General features: G+C 37.9%; 1 protein-coding gene across 1 annotated transcript in view; it reads right to left on the bottom strand.

The window, feature by feature from the left end:
* TBC1D9 (TBC1 domain family member 9) overlaps positions 1-21,194 on the bottom strand; it is a 56,368-nt gene that overhangs the window by 18,859 nt on the left and 16,315 nt on the right. The window contains exons 2-11 of the mRNA XM_042796772.1: positions 19,899-20,009; positions 14,079-14,197; positions 12,250-12,478; positions 10,924-11,185; positions 9,573-9,780; positions 6,623-6,829; positions 4,830-5,000; positions 4,219-4,369; positions 2,432-2,646; positions 360-477 (exon numbers count right to left, since the gene is read on the bottom strand). Of these exons, the coding sequence (XP_042652706.1) occupies positions 360-477; positions 2,432-2,646; positions 4,219-4,369; positions 4,830-5,000; positions 6,623-6,829; positions 9,573-9,780; positions 10,924-11,185; positions 12,250-12,478; positions 14,079-14,197; positions 19,899-20,009 (1,791 nt within the window). The remainder of the gene's footprint in view (positions 1-359; positions 478-2,431; positions 2,647-4,218; positions 4,370-4,829; positions 5,001-6,622; positions 6,830-9,572; positions 9,781-10,923; positions 11,186-12,249; positions 12,479-14,078; positions 14,198-19,898; positions 20,010-21,194) is intronic.

The raw sequence follows: 21,194 nt of genomic DNA, 5'->3' as shown, positions 1-21,194 counted from the left end.
CAAGGGTAAACAGGCACAAAGACTTCTACTACAAATTGCCAAAGCTCCGGTTTCCACCTTGCCTTAATCAGATAACTGGATCATCTAAAATTCAGATTTTAGCCTCCCATGTCTTTTTTATTTACTTTGCTTAAGCCCACTTTAGAAAGCCATCTAATCCCAAGTGAACAACTATTAACTATCGCAGTATCTGTTTAGGGAATTGCTTCTACGCTCCTGAGCAAGCTGCCTTGCCACTAGCATTCAGTTGTATCTATGCCACACACACATCTACATGTATGCTTGTTTCAATACAAATAATACCAATTAATTTCGTTAATTTTTGTACTGTCATTTTAGAAGATTTCCCCATAACATACCAACAACCCTTGTGTTGTAGTAGTCAGGTAGCATACGCTCACACAGAGCCACCAGCAACCAGAAAGCTTCCTCCTCTTTTGCATAAAGGAGGAGTACTGAAGTGACAATATTCATAGCCTAAAAGAAAGATAAATATAAATTGGTATACCCACTTATTCAGTATCTAGCACAGTAACTGGGCAGGTAAGTGATTACTATGGTTAGGAAGTTAGCTACATCTCTCCCCTGCAGATCCCAAACTGTTCAAGTATTTTCCTGTCAAAACAGCAGGCAGTGTTTTCCCACTGCTCAAAGGAAGGCTTAAGAAAGCCTCAAATAAACCACAAGAAATTGCTAGGTTGTTTGGTTGTTTTGTTTTTGTTTTTTTTTTGTTTGTTTGTTTGTTTGTTTGTTTTTTAAAGGAAAAAATAAATCAAGATTTATTTTTGTAATCAAGGGCCTACTCAGGTCTGCAAGCATCCAGTTAAACTGCTACTGATATTCTGCCAATAGGTGCTCTTGGGAAATCTGGGTCTGATGCAGACAAAATGCCTCCTATAGCACACGAAGGATGGCCGCTGCTGTACCACTCCTTGCAGGAGCAGTCTGCACTCCCGATGATTTCTGCTCCTAGGAAAAGGTCAAGACACAGCATCTGTGAGCTGAGGCAAATACCTGTAATAGTGTCAGTCACGAGCAACCAGAGCACAGTGAAATGGAAGTCTCTTGCTGTTGCTCACTCTCCACGTTTGACTGTGTACGTGACTTTTTAATATCCTGTTTCATACCATCACAAATATCACAGCATTGTACAATGACCTCTGGATTGTTTGCTTACAGCCTTTGACTAGACCTCTATTAGTCTGAAGAAATTAAGTATTTCGGTACCAATTTCCTCTCAGTTTGCCTCCTAAGGAATTAGCTGCTCATTTCAGATCCTGTAACATTTTAAGACTCCAGCTCGATCATTACCTGCTTGAAGCAGCAACTAAGGTTTCAATTGAAACTCAGAACAGTGTTACAATTCTGTCAAAGTCTATGGTATTCCTTTTCATATTGTCTACTGTGTATGAAATACTTCAGTGCCTGAATTCTCACTGTAACTGTGAATCAGCATTCTGAATGCCATGGACCAAGTCCCAAGGCTATTAACAATTACTGTGACAGCTTTAGGAACCAGAATCACAGTGTCCTTCTACTGTTCCTCTGTTAAACCACCTTTACAAAAAGTTATTTTAGCTATTACTCAGTATTATATGTTATTAAACAATTTATGATGATATCTGTTAGAATTGCTTGTGCTTTCACTTATGTTTTATCTAGGAGTCTTAACAGTCAGACATTAATCAGACTTCTTAATACTCATTAATTCAAATTTTCTGTTTGCAAAAACACAGTGGAAAAAAAGGGCCCAGGTGAAAAGTCAAAGTAAAAGAAAGAATGATTTGGGACCAGACACTAAAGTGACTTGAATCACAGACATAAGAACTCCAAAACCACGCACTGGTCAGCATTAACTCTATTGATACACGGTTGTGATGCAAAGTGGTAAGGTATCTTCTAGGGTGCCTTTTTTTGTTTGTTTGTTTTTGTTTGTTTTTTAGTTTTTGTTTTGAATGACTGTATGGCATAATTGAAAAAAGTAAAGGAGGTTCTGGAGGGTTGTTACAACTAACAGATTGAGTAAGAAGGTAAAAATTTAAGGCTGAACAATTAAAGTGGGGATTTTTTCCTGCTTAGAAGAACCTTCCCTCAGGGTCCACTTGTCATTTTCTGTAGGTGTACATCAAGACAGCTCTGTTATCCTCTGTTCAGTCTTTAGATTTATGGGCAGAAAATACACTTACAGAAAACTATGCACATCTCTCAGCATGCGCTGCTAGTATTTCTGTTAGAGTAGGTCCTTGTGTCAAATCCCTCTGACCTCAACACTACTGTAGTTCTGCAGCACTGAGGCTTTACCTCACAGCATTATACGTGTATCGGTGTACTTTACACAGCCAAATACTTGTGTATATGACTGAAGAAACAGGAGTACAAGGAAAGAACTGGAATTCCAGAGGTTGAAGGAATGCCAAGGTATTTCAATTACCTGACAATATCCTATGTTTGGATTTCTAAAAGCATAAGCTGTCAAGACTCTCCTTAGAGCAGCAATACCCATCTCATTCTGGAATGCAGGGTGTTCCGGAAGGGAGCGGTGCAGATCCCTCTCTATCTCTTCTGTAGCAAGATTATACTTCCCCATCGATTTCTCCACTAGGTCCTCATAATAGCCAGGATGAGTGGCCATTTCATTAATGGCTCCTGGGAGTAGGAGAACAGTATTAAAACCAGAAGAAAAAAGCAACAGTTAGCAGGTACAGTACCCCAGTATAATGATCTTCTGCATCCTTTCATCTTGGATGTCACCAACAGGCACTTTGAAAGCAACTATGAAATGTTATTTTTGTAAGGGTGATTAAAAAAAGAAAGTGCTTAGGTGACTGAAGCATCACCCCTTCTTATCTTCTCCTCTAGAGGCATTTTACACCAAGGTTTAAAAGGGAAAAAAAAAAAAAAAAAAAAAAAGAAAGAATATAAAGCCTGTCTTTCAGCCAGAAAGGAACAAGAGGCTTGAAGAACAAACTAGCAGTGCAGTCACATGGTATCATGAGCCCTCTCTGCAGCTGGCTGTGGGTTTGATTATCCTAAATAACTCAAAACATGCTTCTGAGAAAGCTACTTGCCCCAAGGAGGAAGTAGATTAATGTTTGGTTGTAGAAAGTATGCCATCTCAGCCAAAAGCAAGAGGCAGGAACTCCTGAGCTCTTCCACTGCTTCTGAAAATGACTCTGTCATCTTGGGCAGAGCACTTAGCCTATCTTAAGGATACTATCACGTGCTCATAAGGCTGCTACGAGATTTCACTGCTGACTTTAAAACTTCTCTGGAAATGAAAACCTTAGCAGCAAAGGAAATCAAGCATCAATAGCACAAAGTAATGCACATGGAAAATACTAATTATAGATTGGTCCAAATTTGCTATTAATCAGACACAGGACAGATCTGTGCATTCCTGTGTATACTTTCTGAAAACATTTGTTTAATACTCAGCAGCAAAAAGAAGATGTACAAGATTAAGCATTATTAGGGAAGAAACAGAAAACAAACCAGAAAGCATCATTAGGTCATCACAAAGTCCCTGGTGTGCTCACATCCTAAATGGTATGGGTACCTATCTCAGGGAAGGGCAGAGCTAAACAAGGCATACAGTAAATGAAAGGTTATGAAGAAAGCCTGAAGTAAGGATGGATTTCCATATAACCAGTAATAAAATTAATAAAATTCTTTAACTTTGAAAAAAAGCCTAAGGGGACACAGATATAGAGAATCCTTGATGGCACAGAAGATGGACAGAAATATTTTCTCACTATTTTTCACATACTGGGGGCACCTAATGAAATGATAAAAATCTTTTTTTTATTATTAAAAAAAAAAGAAGAAAAAGGTAGTGGTTCCATGCAACATGCTTAAACTGTGGAATTCCTTGCAACAACTTGCTGTGAAGGCCAAAAGCTTACCTGTATTCAGAAATGATTAAAGAAGCGGGAAGTAGTCCTGCTGGTGGTTGTTGAAAACCTAGAAGACCCTAGACTGTTGGCTACTGGTAACAAGAGTGTGCATTGTTCTTTTTTATATTCTTCCCTAATTATTTGAGTCAATTTGAGAAAGGTTATTTACTGGTCTAAACCAGTCTGGTGCCTGCTGACAATCACAGCCTCACTTGCTCCAAATGTTTTTGGACGCTTATTATCTGCACCTTTAAACATCTTCGAAATCCTTTCTTCCCTCACGCTTTTGCTTATATCCCGGAGTCATGTTCAGATGAATACCTACCTGAAAACAGTAGCCAAAGCTCCCCTCTCATGCTTTCTGGAATACCCTTCAGCACAAGGTCCCTGGTTTTTTCTGTACGATACATACAGACTCCTTGGCCATATTCAGCAAAGTGAATCTTCCAGGCCTGTTCCTTCAAAAACTCTTTAGCCTAAAAGCAAAGAAAGGCAAGCATAAAGAGGCAACTTCTCTTTCTAACATTCTGTCCCACTGAAATGCTAAGTGCTAAAAAGCCTGCAAACGCCTAACTTTCCAAATGAGCAAGAAACAACTTGGCTACAGTCCAACACTCTTCTTAACGGGCTGCGTCCTCCCACTTCTGAGTTTCTATCCCAGTAGACCTTGCTGTTAAAAGAATACTGTCGAAGTGGTTGAACTTAAGAGTTGTATTCTCCTTGATTTACATCCAACTCTGCTTTTTTTATGTAGTGAAGCTTTTTGTATTGGTAAAATGACAGAATATTCAATGCTTTATTTCTGTGAAAAACACTGCCTCTTAACTCTCTGTGGCAGAATGAAAGTCTTCTGGGTCAGAAACACAGATTTTAAAAAAAAATCATAATTTAACAACTTTTTTTCAGTCAGGTACAGCATTGCAAGGTGTATTTTACCAGCTTGGGGTTGAACTCCTCAGGTGACCTGCGCCGATACATTGTCATTAAAGCTTGAGTTGCTGTTGGAATGCCATTGTCATTGAGATTGAACTGTCGTTCTCCCTCCGACTCAGAGCTGAGGCTTTTATGAGGGCTGGCAGAAATTAAACTATTTGATCTTGTAAACACCTGTAGAAAGCAGTCACAAGCAATACGGACACAGGGTTGAGCTAGAGTCTGGACTTTTTACTTCATTTTAAATCAAAATCTATGCACACTAAAAGCTAACAAAGCCTGAGCAAATTAAATCAGCCAGGTACATTCACATGCTGAGCATGTGACAGCAGAAATTAAACCAGAATAGAATCACAAAATTGTTTCCAGTTTCTCAATAGCCCCTTCTCCCTTCCCAGCCCTGTCAAGAAGAATTCCAATTACAGGACTTGATTAGCTAAGGTAGTGTTAACTTTAAGTAGCCCTGGGCAATTAAACCAGCTCCCTTGGTCTCCTGTCAACATCACAGGAATGTTGACTCCCCCGAATAAGATTTATATATACCATATATTTGTAAGTGTGTGTACACATACACACACACATATATATATATGCGCATGTAAGTTTATACAGACATACACACAAAATAAATTATTTTGTTTCACTCACTTAAAAAAATGTTCTACATAAAATTCAATACTGTCAGATCGCGATTTGGAAGAAAAATATTTTGAAGAAATTTGCCTGAAATTGAAATTAGTAGTCATGTATGTCTACATATGTAGTCATATTACTAAATGCAGTAATAATGCTTGCAATTATTAACTTCTGTTTATAATTCAGTAGGTAGAATATGTAGATCCATTTAGGGCAAAAGACAAGACAAAGTTTCAGCATTATACATATACGCATACGTGCTTTGGTATACCACTACAACAACACACTAACTATACCTCACTATGAACACAAAGCAAATAAATAAACCTGACTTTTAAGATTTGCACGACAGACAGGGTAGGGCTACTCAGCACAATACTAAGGTATGGCTTAGTACAGACTTGGAATGAGAGATCTACCTACATAAAACCAAAACAATACACCACAGAAGCCTTTTCTGCTTTGAGATCTGAACTGCTAAACTCTGCTGGGTTTAACAGATCTGATGACATTGTGATATGAAGCACAAAAAATTTCATACTTAAAAACTGAGGAATTCAGCAGAAGTCTTGCTATTCAAAGTGCCTGAGAAAAATGTATCTAATCATATCTTTTAAGAACCATTTACTTTGCACAGGTAAATAGGGAGGTGGTTCAGAATAGGGCCAGCTGATGTCCAAGACAGGGTTGGTTTGTTTAGTTTTCTTTTTTCATTAGTTCAAAAGTTTGCTAACAGTGCACATGCAAACTTGCTCAACTCAGACATCATTTTCTGAAGAATCAAAGGATGAGATTTAGCAGATAAAGTCTTGAATAACAAGTTTCATATCAACTAGTAATTCCTTCAAATTATTAAAAAGTTAACTATGACACTTTCAACAAGATACATTAATTTCAGAATGTGGCAGCAGGAGTTAAGAGTAGCTCTTTCACAGCAATGATGATTTGTATTAGGTCTAACATGAAAAAAACAGATATCCTAATTGTAACATTTCAACTGTTCAGCTTAAGGAATCTAAAGGCATTAACACAAAACAGGTAACACTTCTGTGTACAAAGGTTTAGCTTTATCAAAAACTTAAAGGTTTTTCCCTGGATTCTCTTTCCCCCCCACCAGTTACAATCCCCTTCTAGTAAAGAATTCACGTTCTGCCACATACCTCATCATCTGAGCTGATATAGCTTCCAGAAATATTTTTTTCCAAGTATATTTTTGAAGTGGTTTGTTGCAGAAAGTCTGAGATCCTCTGTACAAGAAAGTCTCTGTCTTTCAAGTTGGCAAAGAGGAATGTCATTCTGTTTTTCGTGCTGATTGATAATGGGCTGGGCAACACACTGGAGCTGTCTGCCTTTTCCACTATTGTCACCTAGGGAGAGACAGCAGCTACAGCTTAAGATCTTTGATTAATCAAGTTGCTTGGTCTAAGAAACCACCTTAATACAATAAACCCATGTCTCCCCCTTATATCGAATCACTATGGACATCCCTCTGTGGGAGAAGAGGATTTAGATACAAGGACTTACAAGTCTGAAAGATGAACACTGTCATCCCTCAAACAACTGGCTTCAGTACATTCTCCAGCAGAACTCCTTTGCACTGCTTAGTTTATTTTCCTCAGGCTTTTTTTTAAAAGAATCAGTAAAACGGAATTTCTTCTGTGGGATGCAGATCTATGGGCTTATTTGTAGGACCTCTGAATCTCTCTCCTGCTCTCCAACATCAGTACAGACTGAATCAATAGACACTTCCGTTTACTTTTTGTTGCTAATGTATGTGAACAAGCCATTTTGGGGGTAATGCTCCTGTTCTACTGTATTATAGTTGCATACTGTGATAACAACTGTTAATGCAACCGTATTTTCATGGTACAGAGAAACCTGCAACAAAGAGAAATGAACCCCAGGCCTTTCCTTACAAAGGAAAACATCTAACCATGTGAGGTGGAGGTTTCTGTTTGGCCTTGAATTGTTAGTCAAATGGTCACTAATCTAACTGAACTCCAACCTGTAAACAGTACTTACACCATAGTCTACTGAGTACAGGGCACTAGTTCCCTGAGCTTTCAGTAAAGCATGTTAACACAAAGAAATCTCAGGGATAAGCCATACACTGTGGATGGATTATGTATCAGCTGTGTGTTTTAAACATTACCAATCATTAGCCTTAAAACCAAATAAACTAATCAATCAAGTTTGTGCAGTTCATACACTGAACAAAACACAAATCACAATTGTAAGTATTTTTAACCACTCCTTTTACGACTTTAAACAATTTCTTAGGTATGAAAACTGTCTTGTTGCCTTCAGAATAGAAGAGGGCGCACTTCAGTTTACTAGGACCTTTACTTTCGACTTTTTTTTAAAACCCTTTTTAAAATGGAGATCAGTAGTAAGACAGTGCTATAATATTAATCTCTCTTTAACTAAAAGCATAGGATAACCATTTTTCACACCATATTTTCTTTGAAGATGTGTTTAAAGACTGCAATGCACAGCTCAGGTACTAAACCACTTCTTTATCCTTCCAGTTTCCTTTAATTTTCCTGTTAACTACAAATCTACTTATTCGTTAACTTAAAGGATCTTCACTAAAAGCATACTGAAATTAGCTAAAAAGTGTTCCTATGTTATTCTTCTGTTCCACCTAAACACGGTTTGAACATAATCAGCACAAAAGACATACAACTTCTAGCAGCACTGGACAGACATTACAGCAAGCATGCTCTGCTATAATGAGAGCTGATATCCACTTATTTCATATTCAAGCAGACACACACACACACACATCTGAAGTGCTGATCTTGGAGACTTCACCTACTGCGTGCAGCAAGCAGTGCAGTCAGTCACTGAAAATCATTTTTTCCGATCATCATTTCTGAATCAATGCATTGTTATGCTCTCATCTGTCAAAACGTCTCCAGGATATCACAGAATACTGGAATTAGGTTAGGATCTGACCCAAAGCTTTAATTAAATAGAAAGCTTCCCTTTAATTATTAAGGGTACTGATCAGCTGCTCTGAGGACTGACACTACCCAGTGTGTTACTGTTCTCCTTGCTGGTGCTGAGACAACCTGTTCACACAAAAGCACGTATTCCTTCGGCTATTTCTTTCTCTTAAAGCTTTAGAGCTGCTTTGAATCCCATGCCACCGTGGCTGTGGTTATCAAAAGCCATTGCTGAATCTGCATCCAGGAAAAAAGGTCCTGTTAAATGCAGGCTCTGTTCTCCTCCTCCATGACTTTACCTGGAGGACCGTTGTTTCCTTGGAGTTCCAAACAAACAGTGCAACCGTAATTGAATGTCTCTTCTCAAATAACCGAAGTCATTGCAACACATAGAGGAGCAGCTGTACTTCAAAGTTTCCAAACAAATACCATTTGGTTTTACTCCTAATGATTTGTGGGGGAAAACAGTGCCTCGAAATATTCCATGATTCTTCAAGTCAAGCCAAATTGTCCTTAGTTACATCAGCTTTGCTACTATTTCCAAGACTTACTTTACACATTTTTCCATTAACCCACAAATCAAGTCAATCATAACCCTCCCTAACATATTTTTCTTTTATTCTAACATACTTAAATTCTTTTTACTGAACATCTGCTTTAAGCAGCCAGCTTTAAAAAGGGAAGCACACCAATCTGTAAAATGCTGACAAATATTTTCCAAATACAGGAATAAATGATTTCAAGTCTGTGCGAAGAGACAATTCAAATCTTTAGGCTTATGAGATTTTTTACATCTGACAAAAGCAACTCTTACTGACAGATTCTTTAATACAAGTTCCACTCATCAATCTAGTTAGTTCTATCGTCTGTCCCTCCCTATGAGGCACAAAAAAACGTAGCATGGCGCTGTAAATCAGAATACAAATTATGGGAGAGGAAGGACTCATAAGGGTTGTAAAAACTGACAGAGAAAACTCCCTCTGAATTTTAGTAGTAAGACCTTTGAACTAAGATACACAGTCATTAAATATTACTTAGAACACATCAGAATAGTATGCTCACAAGAGATTAAAGGGATGAAAAAAACCATCAAAGCTAGGATGCAATTTCCAGTAAGATATTGCTTTATGTGCCCCATAAATTTTCAAATACAAATACTTACCTCTCGAAGTGGTATAATAAGGCTGCACAAGTTCTCTTCTTTACTAGTAAAGCAAATGTAGTTTGTAGAAACAAACATCTGACCCAAAATATGCATTTTGTTGAATGGAGTCCAGAGAGTACAGTCTGTGTGTCCATCTAATTTCTCATCCTTGGGAAGTCGGAACAATGCACGGTATCTCTCACTCTTTGCTCTAGCATCAAGATCCCTAAAGAAACCCAATGGAAAGTTGCTCTTGTTTTAAGAAATACAGAGTATATTTGAAGATGTATTTTATACAAATCATTGTAAGCTACCTGCAACATACAACTCTGTTAAGCACCAAGTGTACAATAAAACAGTAGAAATAGTTTGCATATAGGGAATGTATAGTCTCCGCTGCTGGAAGATTTTAAAACTACAAAAAAAAAAAAATTTTGACATGACTAACTTTGGTACATTGGTCTTGACTTCTCAGAGAGGACAGGTTGAGTGATCTTTTCACATTCAGCCCTACTTTCTGAGAATATATACAATTAATCAATTTATTACTAAATAACACACAATTCCATTTAATATTACACCAAAAATGGTCATTTGACGCTTACTTATTAATCCTAAGGGGTAGAGCTTGTCAATAATTTTAAGATTTAGTCTTAATAATGAATTCAGGGCAAAGCACTGAATAGCAAGAAAGACAAACCCACGTGGTATAATGCATGTCAGATATCAAGAAGTAATGAGAAATGTAAACAAGCACTGGTTACAATTCCGTATGGTACACTAACGTCATCAACCTACAAAATAATGAAAAAACTAACAAGAAACTACAGATTGCAGTACGGTATCTATAAAACAGGCAGAAATATCTTCCAGATAATTTTTCATCCCTTAGAATTTTATGTCATTTTTTGTACCTCTTATCTAAAATAAGTTCTAGAGAGAATTCATCATCTAGAGTAATTTTTCAATTCCAGTTATAGGACCAAGCATGAATGTCAGGAACATTTCTTAGTAACACTTAAATCACTTTATTACCTTCCCCTGATAACATAAAAAGGCCTTACAACAGACACCTAATGCACCCAGTGTTGAAAGACACATTAAAAACCTTCTGAACAGATGAGAATTTGGTTGAAATATGTTTCATTTATTTTTGCAACATGGTCATGTACAACTGTTTTCCCTTTCCTATTTCAACAGAAGACCAAGTAATTACATTCAAATAATGGTTCACATTTTGCCACTGCTAGAATCAACCATTCCTTTTGGAATAACAATAAATGGCAGCAACATTAGTAAACTTTCAGACAAAATGCTGCAAGTAGAAGGACAGAGGAGAAGCAAATCATTAAGAGCCAGGGGTACCTACCGTTTTAGTGCAGATACTTTTTTGGGAGATTTCTTTTTCAGTTTGGGTAATGACCTGTCTTGTTCAAATCCTTCATTGTCCAAAAGCTGTCTCATAGCTATATTGGCAAGCTGTTCCATTAGTTTAAATGTCTCACTGATATTAAGGAATACTGAGAAGAAATGTTCACTTGACCTTGTGCTCACTTTGATCATATCGGGGAAGAGCAGTGTAGCATTCTTCTCAAGTTGAGTGATATCGACCCAGCGAATAACTAACTTTGCTGAACAGAAGTAAACAAAAAAAAAAGATTCAATGCAAAAATTAGCATATTCAAAAGCATTTATCTTCCCCTTCCTATGAAATGTATTCAGCTGAAATTTTCTTGCATCTTGAAAAGCTGGGAGGACAGCATAAACAGCCACAGCTTGTACAAACAAACTACGATCATCTGACAAACAGCAGATAAAAGAGTTTAAATATCATTTACTTCTGTACAGAACACCACACAAAAGCATTACAAAGCTAGGTGGCCTAAGATAATTTATCATTGCCACAGCACTTGCTCAGACTCTCGTGTCCTCTTTTCCTATGGAGGCAAAGAAACAGTCTAAACACATCAGACAGGCTTGTGTTATTTTTATACATTACAAAGTTTCAAATATTACAGTAATGACAGATCCTTTAGCTTTTCTTCCAACGCTGCTACAGGTTAGGATATTGTCCTTAAATCAGAGACTAAATCTGTATTTATTTTAGTCAAAAAAAAAGAATAAAATAAAAAGACATTCACTAGGGTATGTCTACACACCTAAATAGAAATACCTGGGACTGATCCATTGCCCATAACCAACTACTGCAGACTCGCTCACCTCCACACTGCTTAGAATTAACTCCCTCTAGAGCAGACTGGTTTCAACCACACCACATAGTTCTTCATCCTGGGTCCGAGCCCTTTGTGATGCTCTGGTGTCATACAAGAGTGAATGTGGCATTTGAGGTTGTAAAGCCTGCCAGAGTAGTACTGAAGGACAGTACAAGAGCAGAAGGAGGCAAAACTGGTGTGATATATCCCTATTTCCCTTTGGGCACAGCCCCTGAAGTGAATCATGCCTCTGAGTGACGTCCAGGTATTGTTTTGCAGATAACTACTTTGAGAAATACAAAACAAACAAGGGAACAAGAACACATTTAAGCAGTGTGACTGTTGGGGAATTGCTCCCTGCTCCTCTCTTCCACAGCAGTGTTTGCACCTCCAGCAGTTCAGCAGGTGAACAGTAACAAACTACAGGAGATTTCCTAACAATTCTTAGATGCACAGACCACCAGTTCCACTGTAAAACATACCTTCCCTGCCCATGAGGAAAGAGTAAAAGCAAAGGTGATTAATGCTGAGATACACCCAGCCCTGACGGGGAACCTTCCCCTTCCAGTAACTGCAGGAGTAGTAGTTCACTAATTTCTCTTCTTCCGGCATCCCAAATAGCTTGTGAAATTTCACAATGGCTTCCTTAAATTTTTCTGTATCGTCATCCTCCTTGATGCCATTGATTTTGTTGTACTCAGCGATGATGCCCTAGTAGGGAGTGAAAGAAGTACATAGCATTAACTGCCATGGGGTATCAGATATCCTTATTACCATTGCTGTCTGGGCCACAGGCCACAACAGTTACTGCAGCATCAAGAAAGTCTTTTCTTCTCCCTTATTCTTCTGTTCATTCTTGTTCTTATATAGTTATTTACTTTATTCAAGGCTGTCTTTCTAATGGCTTTGCTCCTTACCATGCCTATGTCAAAAGCAACCAAACACCAACAACTTGCCAGTATTCTGTTTTAAATCAACCTGTCTATCTCAAATACTACTAACAACTCTGTAAAGCACCTATGATTTGTAGTATTTTCCCCTACCAAGTAAATATGCTCCCTGAGGAGACAGGTATAGGATTTCACCAGAAAATTTTTTTCGAAAAGGAAAAAAGTAAAAGGAAAAAAGGATCTGTTATTCAGAGAAATATTAGGGAAAACGTCAAATGGCTTTTATGACCCCTCTTAGTGGGCCTTGCGCAAAAGAAAAGAGTAAGAAGAATAAATATATCCTATTAGATTAACTGGCAAGATGGAAAAATCATTCACACTTTCAGGTGCAGAAGACCTTCGTCAAATCTGAAGCGGCAGCAGTCTGGTAAGAAGCTGCTTTTTGGTACCTCAGACACTACTGTTCCTTCTGTTCCATACTGAAGTTCTGGTCTATTCACTTATTTTCCCAACCTCTCCTATAAATCTTCTCCATTGCTTTCTATATTAAAGTTTAAAAATATGAAAGTGACTTCTTGCCTTCAGATTGCTCCAAGTTGACATGGAAAGCAGAGTATAAGACAGCAAACCATCATTCACCTTTAATATTTGTCCAACTCTAACAATTTCCTTAAAGGATTATATTTCACAAGACAGACGTCTTCTTGCATACGGTGTTTTCATAATCATCTACAGCCCTTATACCTGATTCACTAGTAAGACGCAAACAACTAGCAGATTCTTAAGACAGTTGACTTACTACATGAAATGTTAGAAGAGGAATGAGACAAAGCCAATGCTCAAAATACACACCAAGTAAGTACAGTAATTTTGCTTACAGTCAAACTTTTATTAAAATATTTATTTTTAGATAATTCTTAGTGTGGATAAAGTACTTTTTACCAGTATAGCTACTCCGTCTCCTATAAGGAGAAAAAGAAATTCTCATCAATCTCTAACATCTATATGAAACGTAAATGCCAACACTACAGGATTTAACTACACAGAAGAGGCTAAGGAGACATTATATGATGAGTGCATGAAAGAAAATTAAAGCTTTACACTGGAAAAGCAGTTACATAGAAAACTGTCAAAGTTTAAGACAGAAGCAACAATGTAATTAATTTTAGAACATGTAATGTTTGAAGTCCTGCCCATATATATATATTTTTTTTTTTTTTTAAGTCACACTGCTGTAGTTAAGTGCGCTAATACCAGTTTCCTTAATTTTTTACACATGTGGCTACTCAGAATCTGGTTTTCCTTCAAAAAGGTGGATCATACTGGGGACTACCAGGTCAGATTTGTTTAAAATTCACACCAGTTTTCCTTCCACAGTCACATTTATCATTAACAACATTTATAATAATACATTTAACTACCTGTATTTTTCCTCTGACAAATGTATTTATGTCATTCTCATTTTCAAAGATTGAAAGAGTTTGCAACAAATTCTGTTCAAGCCATTCCCAATGTTCAGTGATTTCTTTCCTTGAGCAACCTGCATTAAAAAAAGAAAAAAACCCCAAAGTCACAAAATAATTCACCAATTTCAATGTCCTCTTAATCATAAACAAAAGACTCTAATAAAACTCGCCAGTAACTGGAGATGTAGTATTTTACCAGATGCTGTGTTCCTGGAAATTCCAAAATCTTCTCCAATAGTCTGCAATTTCATAATAAATAGGCAGTCTTCAAGATTATTCTGTGAGAAGCACATACTACTTATGTCAGTATCATGAGCAAAAATCCCCTCCATTTAGATTTCTAACCACAACAACACTGAGCCGCCTGATGACACATTGAAGACTTAGCAAAGGTATTACCTGCATCTGTTAGGAACTGACAAAAAATCCCAACAGTTGCATACTCTACCATTGGTTCCTAATTTTTCACCATTATATTCATCTATAAATTATGAAACAATGATACAATTTCAAGAGTAAAAGCTGAAAAGGATAATTTTCCTGATAAGTCTATTACAATGTCTCTCCCTTAAAAAAAAAAAACAGTGCTGAAAGACCTCTAAGAAAGCTGTATCTTTTTAGGCGAAGAGGGTTGCCAGAGGTTGTTTACTTTTAATGATGAAAAAATAAACTAAACTTTGCTTAGGAGACCAAAAGGGGTCAAGCGAGATATCTTGGATATTGAGAATCTGCATACATGTAGTCTGTAGTACAGAACAGGGATAAGAAAGTTTATATATGCAAATTTTTGCTTCTTTTTTACTTGAGAAGGACTGTAATAAATATAACTTCCATTTTGACCCTGTTGTCAACAACTTGCAAAATAAAGTTGTTGATGCTCTCCAGGATCTCTGTGGCCAATCTGAAGGAAAAACAAATTCAAGCACTCACAAAAAAATTGTTGCCCCAAAAAGGCTGTTGAGGCAATTATGTCAAAACTGGGACTTTAAGTATTTTCAAAAAACAAACATTACATGTTCACATAGGAACATCTGTACCTGAAGCCTGATTAAACGTATCTCAATCCAGGGAGGAAACAGAATCAATACTATGTCATGGTTTTGTTCACATCACAGATTTGGCTCATTTTACTCAGAACTAGAAAAAGTAAATGTACCTAGTTGCTAACTAATGCTTACAGAACTAAACAAAGTGAAGGGGGTCACGTGAAGGAACCTTTAGAAAGAGGTTAAATTACAACAAGCTGTTGCTAATAATTTTTTCAGCTTCACTAGAGGCACAAATTGTCACACGTCTGCGTGCAAGTGTTCCCATGGTTTGCAGAATTCAGGGCAGCCATCCTGAATACATACCAAACAATCGTTTTCCTTGCTGTTCAGAAACAAATGATAGGGAATAATATTTTTTCCACAGTATACAATCAGAGCTTTATGCAACTCCACTAAAAGCAACAGAATGCAACATTCTGTGTAACTTCCAGGGGAATGTCACAATTCTAGTTGCAGCATGAATACATAAATCATATTGCAGAATAGCCTGCATATGTAAGCAATATTTCAGAATCACAGGTGATCACCACTGCTGCTTCTCCTTAAAACTACTGGATGCAGCCAGACCTTTCTAGAACTCAGGAGGTGGTCTGAAAACTAATTTATTTCTTCTTGGCTTTTACACTGCTGTAAAAAGCAATGATGAAATGCATGAGCTATGCATATAAAACTAGACTGTCTTAAATAAAAAGAAAAAAATCACTCATCTCTTGAAGAACAGTGACAAGCACTGTAGACACACTATCATGATGAACTATTTCCTAAAGCTGTCTATTTCTTGTTTGCAGTTCATCAATTATTTCTCATCACTTCTTATGAAACAGCTTTGATGGATTATTCTCAACCTGTAACAACACAACTCATTCTTGCTATTGCTTTTTGCCTCCACTATCTTACTGTTTACTCTCCCAGTCTCATCTACAGCAGATCATGAAATCTGGCCAAAACCCGCACCCCAGTTCTTATCAATTTATCATCACAGTCTAGATCTTTCTCTTTGCTTTGTTCATCCAGGATTAAAAAAACACTTTTTCTTCGATGTTTTAAACTGCAGGTCTGTCTTAACTCTGCTACAGGCAAGGCTTTGCCTACATTAGCATATTACAAGCATTCATCATTTTGCCATCATTGACCTTTTAGGTAAATTAAGCAATATCTCTAAGTCTCAGGGAAGTGAAAGAGCCATTTAACAGTTAAACCTCTGCACTTTGGAATAGAGCTCCCACAAGACTGGCAGGAAATAAAAGGGAAAATAGCTACAATGCATACAATAGGCTACTAATCACTCCTTCCCCACCTTTAAATGGTATGCTCAGCTTATGGTGTGCTCCATGGCTAAAATGGTGTAATGCTGGCCAGCATCCCTGGTAGACTTAGCTATTCTCAAGAAGGAAACTAGTAAGCGTGTTAAACAGAAGTTGGGGAGGTAGACCAGAAGAACTGGATGGAGGAAGGATTCATGGTGCTGAAGAGGATGAGAAGGGGCAATAGCCTAGGAATAACAGCACGAGCAACATGGGAACATCTCTGGGTGACAGGGTTAGGTTTCTAGCATGTGGGTTGCTTTGTCTAAGGTAAGAGGTGAAGGTACAGAGAAAATGAGACCAAGTTCAAGACTGAGAAGAAAATTAACAAGCCATATAAACATGTTTTCAAGCACACTCAGAAGCATAATCTCAGTATTGTTTCTGATGGTGACTGAGAAAAAGGAATGGCTTAACTTGAGACAGCTGGTAAGGCTGCCACGTCCAGTCTTCTCTTCAAAGTAGATACTGACCCGAGATGCCTATTAGTCAACCTGACCTGCTGCCGTTAACAGAATGCACTGCAAGAGAACCTGTAATACTTCAGGGAGGCTAAAATTGTTTTTGCCAGTAATGGCAGGTTCAGGAGTGGACTGGCAAAACCTCAATTTGAGCAGAGAGGGAGGAGAAAATAGTTATGGCTAGTAAATTCAACAGCATTCTAACAAAGACTTGTAGCTTTGTTAACCAAAGCACATGAGCTTTTCTGAAAACCTTTTCCAAGGCATGTAATAAAATTTCTAGGTCAGTGCTCTCAAATATTCTGCAATTCATTTTTTACACATGTGAAATACAGATTTAGAAACTTCTGTGGAAATGCACATAAATACTGCTATCACAAAAAACTTATAGCAATGGTTTGATACCTGAAAAACACAGAAAGTCATTGTAAGAATGACTGATTTTATAGACAGAAAAGGATCTAAAGAAGTTATTCATTTCCAAACAGAGTTTACATATACTATAATTTTTCCCACTACATTGAGCGCTAGCAGATTGGGGAGGGACACAAGGGCTATTACAAGTATGCAAGGCTGATAGCATACAACATTCTGGATTTCTAGACCATTACAAAATTAATATGCTTAAAACTGTTCTTGAAAAGTTACCAATAACTTATTTCCAGTATAGCTCAATAGGCAGAAATCTAACCTATGACATCTTCAACACATCACTGCACTGGATAATGTGCTGCTAACAAGCCTCCTTTACAGAGCTATAAAGCCTCAGATCTACCAGCTAGCATTCCCATAGAGACTAGAACAGTAGAATTAATACCCAAGTGAGTTATAAACAAATCTGGGGTCTAAACATAAATAGTCATTTCAAAGCAAACAAAACCCCTTGGATTAGTCTTGTACAGAACAAGACCAAACGTCATGCAGCATGAATGAACCAAGAAACAATCACATTTCTTCCAGTCACTCTGTATAGCTGCTTACTGAAGATGGAGACTATTGCTTTATGGAAGGCAGAGGAGAATGTGACAAATTTCTGTAAAAATAAGGGATTACAAGTACTAAATAACCAACAGTCTACCCCTAGGGAACAGGAAGGGACAGCTGTACAATGCAGGACAAATCAGAGTTGCATAGCTAAATGCAGACAAATCCCTTAGTAACTCATATAATGATAACAACCCTTGATCACTTCAGAAGGAACTACTTTAGTTGCAAATTCATAAAATAACCACAGCGCAGAGCCTTAGGCAACACTGGGCTGCTTAGCCTCAAGGCTGTGTAGATAGATAATTTGCCCTCTGTAAAATTTTACCTCCCTGTAAGGGCCACACTATTCCCCCTCAGGTGACAAGACTAAGCTAATAGGTGTAGAGGGAAAAATGGCTGTTTAAATGCTTTCTTTCAGGTCTGATACCATCAAAAGCAGCAAGAAATACTTGTGCTAAGACGAGCTATTAAAAAACCTCCTATTGGATACAGAACACGACATAGCTTTGATATCAGCTTTGTCAGACATACAAATCATATGCTCATAAGAATAGAGCCTGCTTTGAACTGCTAAAATTATTAGATCTATGGCAAACCTTCATCCATTCCCCCTCCCCTTCTCAAAAGACGGTGTTTGTCTAGAGGAAAAGTCATCCAAACAATTCAAACGTCAAATTTTGTTGGGAAAATGGGCATAGATGAGAGGGCACTGTTAGGCCAGAAGATGTCTACAGCTTCATTAACTAGTATTTTTGAATGTCAGGCAGAATTAGGGGTGCTGAGAGTTACCAGTCAGAGAGATGACAGGCATGTATGCACTTCTCTGTTCTCATTCTCTATTTTCTTTCAAATGAACAGAGTTCTGGCTGCTGCCTAAAACAATGTTTGAAACTTTACAGCTAGAGGAATTGCTTTCAAAAGTTTCCATCTGCTAAGACTGAAAAGCAATACTATCCAACTGAGGATTTAGCCGTACAAGCTTGGCCAATCAAAGCTAAATAACCTTAACCTCCTGCATTCAGCTTGATAACACTATTTTCAGCGCCGACAAACAGAACCAGAGACTAACTACATACTGCTTTACACTACTTGCACTAACTACCTGACCACAGAAATAAACATTTAATATTTACAGCATCTGATACACGCAAAAATCCTATCTGATGTACTGAAATAACAACTTCATTGATTTCACCAATCACTATAATGACAGAATAAACAGTCTCACAGTTAGATCTGTCAAAGTTTGAGTCTTAAAGACCAAAACTCTAGAGTTGTTGCATCTCTGTAAGGACATACACTTCCGCATTTAACTCTAACCTAGCCACCATCTTGCTAAATTTCAAAGTACATCATATTTAGAAAGACAACACACTGTCTGAAACAAATGCCCAGGAGGTGGGCATCCCTGGGATCTAGATGGTATTTATCCAGGAGAAGACTGAGCTCACTATCCAGGAAATGCCATACCAATATTCAGTATTCAGGCAGGAGCTGGCGTTGCACTATCTTCCTGGTTTCCATTTCAAAGGAAGCCAGGTGCCCTGGTCTGGGTAATCTGGGGACTATAACCCAGGAACTCCTCCTACCATTCTCTTTAGAGATACCCATCGCCCAGGAATGCTGCACTTTAGAAGTGCTGTAGGAGTGAGCCATGGGCATGGAGAAGAACTTGTGAGGAGGAGGGATGCAAGACTGCTTGTCTGGGAACATCTTTGGGAGATGAAGTGTGGGAAATAACAGAGGCTTCTGCCCCTGCTCCACGGCCATTTCTGGTTTTACTCAGCCATTTTGTGTAACACATACACACAAGAAGCCCTAGATCATCTTAATTTAACCACTAGAGCAGGTTTTCATCCTGTCCCATTTATTTGTCCTGAAATGACTGTGCTCAGCAGGCAGGATGGTCTATTAGTTATGTGGCAGAGTATCCAGGAAGAATAAAAATCCACACGTCAGGATGTTTGTCCTTACCACAGGCAATAGTCCAATAGACCAAGGAGTCTGGTGCTTGGTAGAGGATTCGATATGGTGCCACTCTGGCGCTGGAGTCCAACACGACATCAAGAGTACCCACAAGGAGACCTACGGGAGACCAACAGGAAATTGTGATGAATATACAGAGGTGGATCAACCAAGATGCTACAGAAGGGGGCTCCACTGGCCCCCCGTTTCCATTTCAACCTCCACAGCAAAATGCAGAACTATATATTCATCCCCACACTTGTTGCCTCATGTTGTAAAGAGGGAAAGTGACTCAACAGGGAAAAATCTTCAGTTTCAACAAGACTTCAACTCTTAAATATACACTGATTCTAACATAAAGGCAGATGAATTGAAGCAAAGCAGAAGGCAGCTGTTTTATAAGACCATGTTTAAAAGTTATTTAGTTCTTTCCTGTCTTTCATATACTGTTTGAGACCTGAGGAGGGGAAGCACAAAATAAAAAAACAACAAACAAAGAAACAAAACCCAGACACACCAACAAAAAAATCCCAGACAATACACCCTAGAAGGGTTCAAAACTCAAATCTCACATAGGAAAAACTGAGACTTACAGCAAAAATATTTATGCTACTTAATGGTCTGATTCTTTAGGGTAGGAAGGATTGAAATGCCAAACAGTCAAGCTGTTTTTCAGCTGAAAGGATACTGATGAAAGACAAAGCCATACTATTTTCCTGAAGTAACTCTGAAAATTCTTTGCTACTGAGAAGGCCATCAACAGTTGCATACCAACTGCTACCAATAATTCCTAACTATATTTCCACAAATTCCTGACCCTATCGTAATAAGAAATTACAAACAAAACGCCAATCCCCCTCTCCCACAAGAAATCTTATTTATTTTTAGAAGATGTAAAAGTTTTTCCCCTTTTCATCTCCCCTGCAGAAATATCAGATTTAAATTCCCATACTGAAGTTCTCAGCAAATTCACATATTGAAAACAGATGGATGAATTTTTTTTTTTTCTGCAAATATTTATTGGGGTAGAAATTAGATTTTTTAAAAGAGCTGAAATAAACTGCATGCACCGAAAAACCCATTCTAAACCACTCCTGTTAAAATCCTCTTCTCCTTTCAAGTGGAGAATGTTTTCATTTTTTACTGTCATAGTTTTATTAGTTCCTCATTCTGTACAGTCATAACTGGTACAGAAGACTGCTTCCCTCGCTGTTCTTCTTTCAGATTTGCTTTATGCATCATAAGGATAGAAAAGCACTACCCATTTTCCATCTCGGCATATCCCTTAAATCTGAACTGAAACCA

This window comes from Tyto alba, unplaced genomic scaffold (genome assembly GCF_018691265.1).
Source record: "Tyto alba isolate M040663 unplaced genomic scaffold, T.alba_DEE_v4.0 Super-Scaffold_23, whole genome shotgun sequence".
Taxonomy (NCBI): Eukaryota; Metazoa; Chordata; class Aves; order Strigiformes; family Tytonidae; genus Tyto; species Tyto alba.
Note: the sequence above shows the minus strand (reverse complement) of the source record. Positions and strands in the feature narration are given on the sequence as shown.